Source organism: Mus pahari, chromosome 7 (genome assembly GCF_900095145.1).
Source record: "Mus pahari chromosome 7, PAHARI_EIJ_v1.1, whole genome shotgun sequence".
Classification (NCBI taxonomy): Eukaryota; Metazoa; Chordata; class Mammalia; order Rodentia; family Muridae; genus Mus; species Mus pahari.
This window is the reverse complement of record NC_034596.1, coordinates 3,164,669-3,175,531: the sequence shown is the minus strand read 5'-3', so window position 1 is coordinate 3,175,531 and position 10,863 is coordinate 3,164,669. Positions and strand designations below refer to the sequence as shown.

The 10,863-nt window shown below is 49.8% G+C and overlaps 1 protein-coding gene across 5 annotated transcripts in view; it reads right to left on the bottom strand.

Annotated features, from left to right (window-relative positions):
- Nucleotides 1-1,422: 1,422 nt before the first annotated feature.
- Dnmt3a (DNA methyltransferase 3 alpha) overlaps nucleotides 1,423-10,863 on the bottom strand; it is a 105,086-nt gene continuing 95,645 nt past the window's right edge. For all 5 annotated transcript variants that reach the window (XM_029540814.1, XM_021201569.2, XM_029540815.1 and 2 more), the window contains 3 exons: nucleotides 10,287-10,356; nucleotides 9,052-9,170; nucleotides 1,423-8,261 (listed from right to left, as the gene is read on the bottom strand). In XM_029540814.1, coding sequence (XP_029396674.1) covers nucleotides 8,120-8,261; nucleotides 9,052-9,170; nucleotides 10,287-10,356 — 331 coding nt within the window. In that variant the 3' untranslated portion in view covers nucleotides 1,423-8,119. The remainder of the gene's footprint in view (nucleotides 8,262-9,051; nucleotides 9,171-10,286; nucleotides 10,357-10,863) is intronic.

Here is a 10,863-nt window from a genome sequence, read left to right as displayed (position 1 = left end):
TTTCAATGTGCCCTGAAGCCAAGGCAAAATGGATGGCTGTGGGTGATGCCTGGTGACTTGTGCTCGTCTGTAACAGCCACTACTCTCTTACCTCACTGCAGCCCCAGGTCCCACATGCACATACCCAGAGGTTATACCAGAACCCAAGCCAGCTCTGCTGTGTGTACTTAGCCACCCTCCTGGTCAGCCCCTTGTCTCACCTCTGCTGTCCCATCTGTCAGCCTCACAGAACCTGAGGGTACAGCCCAGGTAGCAGTGTGCATATACCACACACCACTGTGTGCATAACCACACACCACCTCGCTGGGGGGCCTGCCACTCAACTGTCTACCTTGCTTCCACAAAACTCTTGTTTGACTCTGTCAGTCCTGGCTCTGCCCCCCACCCCACCCCGTCTTTGCTCCCCCAAACCCTATATTATCAAGTGATACCAAGAACCAATAGGTTTTTATTAATCAAATGGCAGGTAGCTCCTTGCCTTGAGTAAGCTCTTCCAACCCTGGCTTGGATGGCCCGTAAGTATTTAGGAATGGCTTTCAGAACCAAGGGTGTCTATACCAATCTCTCCCCCACCTCTTCATGTCTTCCCATCTTTTCTGAAACTTGGGGACAGTCTTGGGAGACTGAGGCTGGGTCATCCCTGTCTGTATTCTTCCAGCAAAGAGGATTTGCAAAACGCTCCTGCTTTTCCTTAGTGTCTAGCTTCTCAAAAATAACTAGCACCCTTGGGCTGGGGAGATGGCTCGGTGGAAAAGCCTGCTTGCGTGTTAGGTATAAAGACCTGAGTTCAATCCCAAGAACTGTATCAAAAGCCAGGTGTGGTTGTGCACCTATAACCCCGGCACTGGGACGACTGGGAGGGCTGGGGGGACAGGAAGGGACTGAAGGCTCATAGGCAGAGACAGGTGAAGTTCTTTATCACACCCAAGGGAGTGCTTTGACTTCCAGACACGAATGTGATGTGTCCTCATTTAAAGATACCCACACTTTCCCACTGGGATTAGCATGTGTGCTATAGGTTCTGTGTGGCTTGTCTTCTCTGTATCCCTCTGTAGTAGACTGGAGAAGGGCCTCTGAGGACAGGGTTCTGTGTGAGGTGAGTCTTAATTCTCTCTTCTGCCTGTGTCTGACAGCATGAGGCCCTGGACACTGGACCCAGCTTTTGGAACAGTGAGCTAAGTGGGTGGCTTCCTTTCCAAGTTAACGTAGCCCCAGGGGACTCGAGATGCTGTCGAGAACAGGCTGAGACACTGTGGGAACTGCTCACTAAGGGCCCAGACGGACTCTCCGAGCCGAAACCCGAAACCTGCCTGCTGATCTCTACGAAGGAATCAGGCAGAAACCAAAATGCCCACCGTGACTTTCTCCAACTGGTCTCATTTCTGGAAATCTATTTCAAGGAAAGAAAATACAAAAAAGGGGGGAAGCCAAAACATAAAGATGTTTATTGAAGCTCTATTTATAGCGAAAATAAAATATATATAAACAAACATTCAACAAGAAAATGCCATGCAGCCATTTGAAAGTAAGATTCCACATCAACATTGAAAAACATCAAGAAAAAAAGTAGAGTAAAAGCCAAATATACATTTACAACCTTGTCAAAAAGAAAAAAAAAAAAAAAAAGCAAGAAAAAGTGCCCATGAGAAAACCTGTTTAGCCAAACTTTCCCAGCCTGCTGAAGGATCCTCACACGGTTTCTATCTCCCCATCCAACCGTCCCAAAGTCTGCTGGAAGAAATGGGTGAACAGTCCTTAGGAGCAGAAACCCAGGCCAAGCCTGCTGGCTACTCCCGGAGATAGGCAGGACAGACAGACCCTGCATTCAGATGGCCTTTCTAGCTAGGTATGGCAGAGACACCGTGGGCAACTCCTCAGGCTGCAAGGCCCTGCCAGGCAGGCTATGCTCAGACCAGCAGTAGCCCTATTGGCCACTGGTCCCAGCCTTTGGGTCACCTGTCAAGTGTTTGCAAATATCTCCTTTAAACCCAAGGTTCTTCCAGGATTCCCCCAGCCCCGGCTGCCTCCCTCCTTTCCTGACTTCTTCCTTCTGGAGTCTGGCATCCATAAGTCCCCGCTGGTCCTTCTGCCAGCTAGCCAGGATGCCGATCTGTTGCCTGCTCTGGTCTCGAGAGCCTGCTGGCTTTGACAGTCAACTAGACAACTTCACCTTAGTCTAACCCTATCTTGGATCTTGAACCAAACTCCTCCTGCCCTTGGGTCCCAACCCCAAGTTAACATTCATATGAGAGACGCTTTAGAAATCCATTCCCCAGACCCTCCCAACATATTCTGTGCCCACTTCAGCCCACTGGAGGACCGTGAGTGGTCACGTCAGGGGAAGGAGTCGCAGGACAAAAGGACATTATGACGGTGCTTTTTTTTTTTTCTTTCCGTTTTTCTTTTTGCACAAAAACAGTCCATTTATTCAAGTGTTCTCCAGCACAAGTACATTAGAAAGGAGCTTTATTATATTCTTCTGGGCACAAAAAAGTGATGAAAGCGGAACTGACGGACTCTCTACACCTGCTGTACGCATTGACCTTTTAATATTTCTTCAACAGCTATGTCACAAGCATCACATACACAGAGATACAACGGGACACAGGATAGTGCAGCAAGCTGTGTGCAGCCCCCCACACCCCTCCTGGCTGTCCCAGAACCAGACTGTGAAATGTACATTATTACTGTCAATAAATAGAGAAGCAACCCTAACAAAAAATACAGTGGAGGAAGGAAGCCGGGGCCAGGAAAAACAAACGACAATTCTTAAAAAAAAAAAAAAAAAAAAAAAAAAAATTAGGAAAAGAGAGATCTAGGAAGAGGAACCGAAAGAGGACCGGGGGAACTGGGGGAAGGTTCTGGAAGGTCCTGCACTTAGCTGCGTGGAATGTGGAGTCAAAGCGCTCTGCCACCGGGGTCAAAGCGAAATCGTCTGTAACAGTAAAAGTTATTACCAAATCAGCTACGGAGTTTATTTTGTAGTATGAATACATGATTTCCCACAAGTAAGCACCCGCTACTTCGATGTCTCAGCTAAAACACGTGAAATCGCTCACTTAGTTTTCAAGTACAAAGTTAAAATGCCTTTTTAATAATAATATATCAGAGTAAAATAATAGTCTCTTTTAAACTCCACTACAAGAAAACAAAACAGAACATCATTGTCCAGACAGCAGACTTAATTTAACAATATATATTTTTAATAAAATGTGTTTAGCACCGTGTTGAGTCATCTCCTCCCTCTGCATATTCTAAGGAATTTCAGCCTTCCAGTGATTGTTGTTTCTGTAGAATTCTAGGGCCGGGCAATCAATTAGTCTGTAAAATGGGACGATGTGAGACTTTAGACCACTGCTCATGTCCTCAGGCATGGTGCTGCATTAAACCCACTCTATGGCCACTCTGTGAGCCCACAAATGGAGCTTGTCCCAGTAGGGGAGCCAGTTACTGGAGTTTCTGAGGTCCCCTAGAGAAGCTGTGAATCCTCACCAGCGAAGGGTCTTTCATAGATCTCTACCTTGGCCTCTTGGTCTCTGTCTGGGCTAGAGACTTGTCTCCAACCAAAGGCTAACCTTAGCTGTGTCTCGGAAGCCTGCAAGGACAAGGCCTTTCCTCCCAAAGCTCAGCTTTCTCCACACAAACATACGCAAGCTCACAATGATCTTGATCAACCTGAGTCCTTTCCTTAGTGCTTCTTCCGACCCAGCACTGCTCCTAGCGCTGATACTGCCTGGATGGGACAGGATCAATCAGAAAGGGCTACTAACTCCACATTCTCACAGGGTGACAGGCTTCATCTGTTCTCTGCCAGTGAACGAGCCAGCACCACCGCCTCATCCTAAGCCCCGGGAGCTGTCAAGTGCCCAACTCAGATCCAAACACAGGCCTGCTTGGAAACTCAGCTGCCATGGTCACCTAGCCCCAGCTCACAGCCAGGGCTCTTACAGTGACAGTTCCTGAAGACACTGTAGTGCCACAACAGCTCTGCACCAACCAGACAGGCCCAGGACTTTGCTTCTACTCTCTGGACACACTGTACAGTTAAGAATAGAGAAACCAACAATCTGTACTGTCCTGTAAGCACTCCTTCAAAGTGGCTCAGCCTGACTCCAATTCCTGAGTCAGCATTGAGTACCACAGCATCCCCAGAACAGATGCTATTAGGGAGGGTGGATGCTGTGGATGTTGGCCTCCACCCATTGCTCCTGCATCCACACTTCAGTCATTTGCCAAAAACCACAGGGATCTTATGCCTGCGGATCTCTCTACCTGCTGCCATACTCAGCCCGGCCACAGAAGTCCAGGAGGCTCTTTAGAGGACCTTTGCTTTCTAATAGGGTATTCCACAGCAGAGAACAGCCGACTGCAGGCTTACTGGGTCCTACGGAGAGGAATTAGCACCAGCTTGGGACCCCGCTGGTATGTGTGCCTCATCAGGAGGCCTTGGTTCTGTGACCCTGGCGCTAGCACCAGCTATCTCCCCTGGGCAAGGGCCACAGATCTTCTGCACAGAAGCTTCACACTTACAAGGAACCTGCTGAGGGGTGGCTGTCACCAGCACCTTAGTTTCCAGGGAAAACAAGCCTATTCTTTGGAAATGAAAGCCCACAGGGAACCTCCCATGACCTGAATCCAGCTTCAGCTCCACCTGCAGTGAGCTAGTTCCTAGATGCACTGCAAACTCCCCACAGCTACCACAGCATCCCAGCAGCTCTCCTCAGAGGTGACCCTAGAAGCTGCACTTGGGGTAGAGATGGATGAATAGCCAAATTGGCACAGTCCCAAAGACACCCCTTCCCAAAAGATATTGGGGGCTAACTTGACTGGTGCCTACAAACTATGGTAGGACTAAGCCCATAGACAGGGCTGGAAGGAAAGTTAGAGAAGCCCACCAGATGCCCCATGAGGTCCATCAGGGACCGTGTCAGGTCAGTACTGGCCAGCCACCTGGAAGCTTCTACTCAGTCCCTTGGGAACTTCTCCTCCTGGGCCCTCACACTAACCCCAGGCTCTGGGGAGCACCAGGCCCAGCTGAGGTGGCACCAGGCCCCTGGGAAAGGCTAGCTTCGTCACATACGCAGTGGGCAGAGATGGGAGAAGGCCTTTGAAGACAGTCCTGACAGGAGCCGGGAAGACCTTGCCATTGCTGGAGGGAGCACCATTGCTAGAGGGAGCACCATTGCTACAGGGAGCACCTTTGACTGCCTAAAGCAGCCTTCCTCCCCTCCGGTCCTCATGCACGGTGCTGGTGGACTCCAGGTCAGAATGGAGCCCTGCTGGAGCAAGGGAGGGTGTCACATTCAGTACAGGGACTCCAAGAGGGCAAGCATCCCCCTCTCCTGGATGCTCCGGCCCCACAGACATACCTGCCAAGGCAGGGGAAACTAGCTGCAGTCTTAAAACTCTATCCAGAGAAAATGAGCAGAGGTGGGCAGGACTACACAGCCCGAGGTGTAACAGGCCCCAGCCAAGCTTAGTCTTGAGCACTGAGCAAGGGGCCAGAGCCCCTGTCTGGTTTTAGCACTAATTACCAATTCGCTTCACTCCAAAAGGGAGGTTCGCTGTCCCATTTTCATTTTTTTTTTTTTTAACATTTTATTTTCCCAATGGAAGACCCACGGCCAAGATGGATTTCGGTTTGACCTTCGGTTGGGGAGAATAGGTAGGGGTTGAGGGCTGACTTGACCGGTGCTAAGAGTTGCAGGTCAGTAACCACAGGCTGCTAACAGAAGAATCGGACATCACCAGGGGCAAAGGGAACAGAACAGACCTGCTAGAGGAAGCACCTGCTTGGATCAAACCTCCTCCTTTTCCTGACTTCAGCACCTAGCAACTTCTGTCATCAGGCCAGACGTACGAGAGAGCCGTGCGGCCGACTACAGCGTCCTGATCCTGCAGAGAAGGTGCTGGGGGCTCCCTGGTGTGCATCCAGACAGAAATAGGTTCCTGTGCATGTGTTAGACTGATAGACTGTTTGTGGGGCTGTCTGCGGGAAGGACCCAGGCTCAACACAGAGCCCGCTCCCTCCAACCCCCACTGCGTATATTTCTTATACATGACCCTATCTATGTATTTATACAGGGCCTATCATAGGCCCCATCTTTCTAGGGATGCGGTCTTGGGACCATGTGCTTGACAGCACACCTCCCAGTCTCTGCTGGTCCCAGGAGGTGCCGTCCCCCCTCCCATTATAAAATATATATCTCTATATGCCACATATCTACACTCCATCCATCCAGGCAAGCCCTTACCCTGGGGCCAACAACACCTTCCCTTCCCATGGCCAACACCAGGCTGCCTGCCCTGGATGGGAAGCAGAGCAAAGCTCTGCACATGGGCCCCAGGTGAAGCCGACTCAAGGTAAGAGCACAGCTATCAGACCAAACGCTAGAAAAGAAACACACGCCACTCCAACCACACACACAAGGAAGGAGGCTGCCCCGGCCTCCCTCCAGCCCTGACACACCGGACTCAGGAGGAGGGGAAGAAGAAAAGAAGAGTGACCGGCCCGGAGGGTGGGCCTCGAACTCCCTGGCTGTCTAGCTTGTTGCCCAGTGGCCCACCTGGCCCGAGGGGTGGGAGCCAGGGCACCAGAGCCACTGGTCCTTAAAAAAGCACCTGCCACTCCCCTGCACCTTGGTTTGAAACCTAAAGGGAAGGGTGTTGGGTTTTTGTTTTCTGAAAGAAAATCTTAAAACAATTATAGCCAGAATCATAAGAATAATTATAATAAAGGTGTCATCAGCCTCCCAATGCGAAACTGCAGTCTTTAGAGATGACCAAAAACATCACATTCCAGGACCGGAGCTGCCGTGTGCAGAGGGCATGGTGGGGGCCTCATAAAAGAACACACAAAAGGCAACTTAGACAGAAAGCACCAGTACATTTTGTATGTTTTTTTATTTGCTCCAGGTGGGGTTAATGGCGGGTCACTTTCCCTCACTCTGGACAATTTCTGATCCCACAAGGGGCCTTCAACGTGGCTGACCGATTCGAAATCAGGGACAATGTTTTCTCAAGCCATTTTTTCTGAGGCAGTCATTTTAGATTCATATTCTAAGGTTATTGCACGCTAGTCTGGATAAATTCCACACTCAGCTTCCCCAGGGTCCGACCACCTCAGCTGAGCCCCTTTTTGGCAGGAGAATCTAGGCATTGGGGCAGGGGTGGGGGGCAATATGGTTCCTCCTTCAGTTTGTTAAAATCCCCTCCAGCTGCTCCCCTCTCCCCATCCTGGGCTGAAACCCTTTGCACAGAGGGCCAGGTGGAAGCTGATGCCTTTGCTCATCTCGCTGTTTTGAAAGCACCATTATGAAGTCGGGATGTACAGTAGTTAACAGTACCTTTTATATATATATCTCATATCTATCATATATATATAAACTGTAAACAAGAGGTAACAGCGGCTTCTAGAAACTGGTTTTCTTCAAGGTTTCCTGTGTGGTAGGCACCTGAAATACTGTAGAAAAGTGTCTGGTGTGGTGTTCTCTCAGCGCCCTGCTGCTAGTTGGGTTCTGTTTTGCATGACCAGGAATGGTGCTGTTGAGACTGCTCGGGGTGGGAGAGGAGACTCTACCTCCGAGGTCTCTATCCTCTTCCTGTTTGTGCTCCTATCTGATCAGGCTAGAGACAACCAAAGAGATATATAGAAAAGGGGGAAAAAAAACCAATATTTTAAGTTTTTATAGAATTTTCCCTCTCTCCTTTCCTCTCCAAGGCATTACTACTTTTTGTTGTTACTGATTCTGCTGCAATAACTCTCTTGTTTTAGTCACAGCAAGAAACATAAACCCAAACAAACAGAAAACCCCTCAGGAAAAGAAAACAAAAAGCCCACCTCCCAGGGCCGGAGGCGAAGAAGGGGAGGGGCCTGTTTTGCTTTTTAGATAGGACTGAAGATTAACATTGAAAACTCAAGAGATGATGTCCAACCCTTTTGCAAGGCCAAGCCCTCCGGCATTTCCTCCTCTGTGGTTTGCTTTAAATTCCTTTTTCTCTTCTGGGTGCTGAACTTTTCTCCGTCCTCTCCTTCTTGGTGTTTTATTGTGTTTTGTTTTTTGTTTGTTTGCTTGTTTAACTTTGTTATAATCACTACTTCAGTTTGCCCCCATGTCCCTTACACACAAGCAAAATATTCCTTCAGCGGAGCGAAGAGATGGCGGATGACTGGCACGCTCCACGATCGGCCCAGCAGTCTCTGCCTCGCCAAGCGGCTCATGTTGGAGACATCTGTATAGTGGACGGGGAAGCCAAACACCCTGTGGGAGGAAGGCAGGGAGGGCCGAGTGAGTGTGGGTGTGATGGCGGATGTTAGTTTACTCTGAATTCCTGTCACAGGCTGCCCGATCTTTACGGCAAGTCAGCCACATGCTAGGCTCTCTCTGTGGGTAAAGATAGGGTAGTTTAACCCCAGCTTTGAGATTCACACTCCCCAGAAACAAAGGCAGTAAAAAACAAAACAAAATAAAACCCCCAGACCTCTGAAATGCCTCTTAGATGTGCTCTACAGGCGCCCTGACACGAGAACTGGAGGGTGCGGTGCAGGCAGCCTGAGTCTGAATTCAATCTGATTCATCCTTAAATGCCCCTCTGAGAAGAGAGGGGCTCTCAAAGAGTGGGACTCTGCATTGACCTGGTGAGCTCTGGGATCCCCGTGGCTCAGGGTGTCTGTGAGAACAGCCTTTTAATCTGTCTAAATCCTACTCAAACCCAAGGAGGAGCCGGCCCCGCTGGGTGGCACCTGCTGCAGCTCACAGGCATCTATACAACACACACAAAATACCTATAATCCAAGTCCAAGAGGCCATGCACTGTGCTGAGGGTTCTAGTGGGCGCATCTGTGTTGGGTGATCCCCAGGCCCTTCTGAACAGGGACCAGCTACAGAATGTGCAGGCTCTCTCCAGGAGTCTGGCATGCTAGAAAACGCTTGTTAAAATTCTCTCACAAGGAATTTGGGGGAAATGAGGATGTGATGTGGCAGCCAACACAGAGCCTACCGCCTTCCTTCCAACCCAGCCCTGGCCAGACGCAGGCACCCAGCACGCTACCTTTCCATTTCAGTGCACCACAGGATGTCCTCCTTCTCGTTCATGAAGACGGGGAAATGCTGGTCTTTGCCCTGCTTTATGGAGTTTGACCTGGTGGTAATGGTCCTCACTTTGCTGAACTAGAAGATGAAGAGGCAGAGGAATGAGCCATCATCATTCGCTGAGGAAATGGTCGACTGATCCCTCTTCCCTTCTCACTAAGAGGGCACTGGGGCGGTTCTTGGTCTAATCAGGCTAACAGGACTAGAGGCAGCAGCTGTGGCTAGCTCGCTCCTCAAGTCCTCCAAGCTTGTGACTCTCTCAGGGGGAGCAACTTTCAGGCAGAAGGATGTCAAAAACTTAGCAGCAAAGGCCCACTGCTGGGATCTGCTGGCCAGAAAGCTAGACTATGTGGGCGGTGCCTAAGACAAACTCTTTCAGAAGAGCTCACTCTCAGCACAGTACTGTGGACTTGTAGGTCCCAGCCAAACAGGAACAAAACAAAAGCGTTCTTTCTTTTTGAAGAACCATTTTATTAGTTTAAGAGAAAAACTGCAGAAAAGGCAAACTGTAAATCTCAGCAGCAGCCTGAAGGAGGGGCAGGAGCGATGGGAAGTGCAATGCTGTTGAAGCAAGTGTGTGGATTAGACACATGGAAGACAAATAGCCATCAGTGAGGAGGGAGGCTTTTGAGATAGAGTAAGGAAGCCCAAAGTTTCAGACAAAGTAAGTCCATGTAGGTTTTAGTCAGCATTCAAAAGAAAGAAGTGGGGAAGATACAGAAGTCAGAATGTGGGGAGACTCAGACAACCCTCACGGGGTCTGAGCTGGGACACCCAACTTAAAAAGCTCTGAGGCTGGAGAGCCGGCTCAGAGACTGAGTGAGCGCACTGGTCCAATTCGCAGTGCCCACACAGAGGATTGCAACTGTCTTTAACTCCAGTCCCAGGCCCTGGGATTTGACATCCTTTTCTGGCTTCTTCAACAAGTGAAAATGTGGTGCAGGAATATGCAGGCAAAATGCCCATACACGGATACAAACAAAGGCCTCTGCACTTCCCAGAACCTTGTTAAAGACCCTACAGCACTTGCCGGGGTGGGACGGAGGGCAAAGGGACAGCTTGCTTGCTCATTCCCTGGCCCACTGGCTCTGTGACCTCACGCCATCCCGAGAGATCATGCACCGCACAGCTAGGCCGTGCACTACCTGGCCTGCCGTCCTCCACCACCCCGCGGCCCTGGGTGCCGAGACTCACCTTGGCTACTCTGCCGTGCTCCAGACACTCCTGCAGCTCCAGCTTATCATTCACAGTGGATGCCAAAGGCCTAGAAAGCAAGAGACACTGTAGGAGCACAGAGCAGGAAAGCAAGCCCTATCTAGGTACCAACCCCTGTTAGCCACAGGACTCCAGGGAGGGTCAAAAGCCCTTATCCCAAATGGACACACACAACACAACTCTCTCCATACCATGCCTGCCCTCAAGCAACCAAATAAGCCTTAATCCTTACAGGAAAATTTAAAAGGAGTTTCAAATACACATACCAGGCAGCTAACGCCTACTCAGGGGCAAAAAGTACATAAGCAACCTGTATCTTGATTTCTGGTGGTTTGTTTTGGGGGTGAATATGCTGGTTGAAGCTGACTGGAACATAAGCCTTAAGAAGGCAACAACAATGACAACGACAACAACAACAACAAAAACAACAACAGAAAGTCCTGTTTCTGCAGGAAAGCTCAGCACCAGGGAGGTGAAAGCCTGGTTTACAGAGTGAGTTCCAGGACAGCCAGAGAGAGAGAGAGAGAGAGAGAGAGAGAGAGAGAGAGAGAGAGAG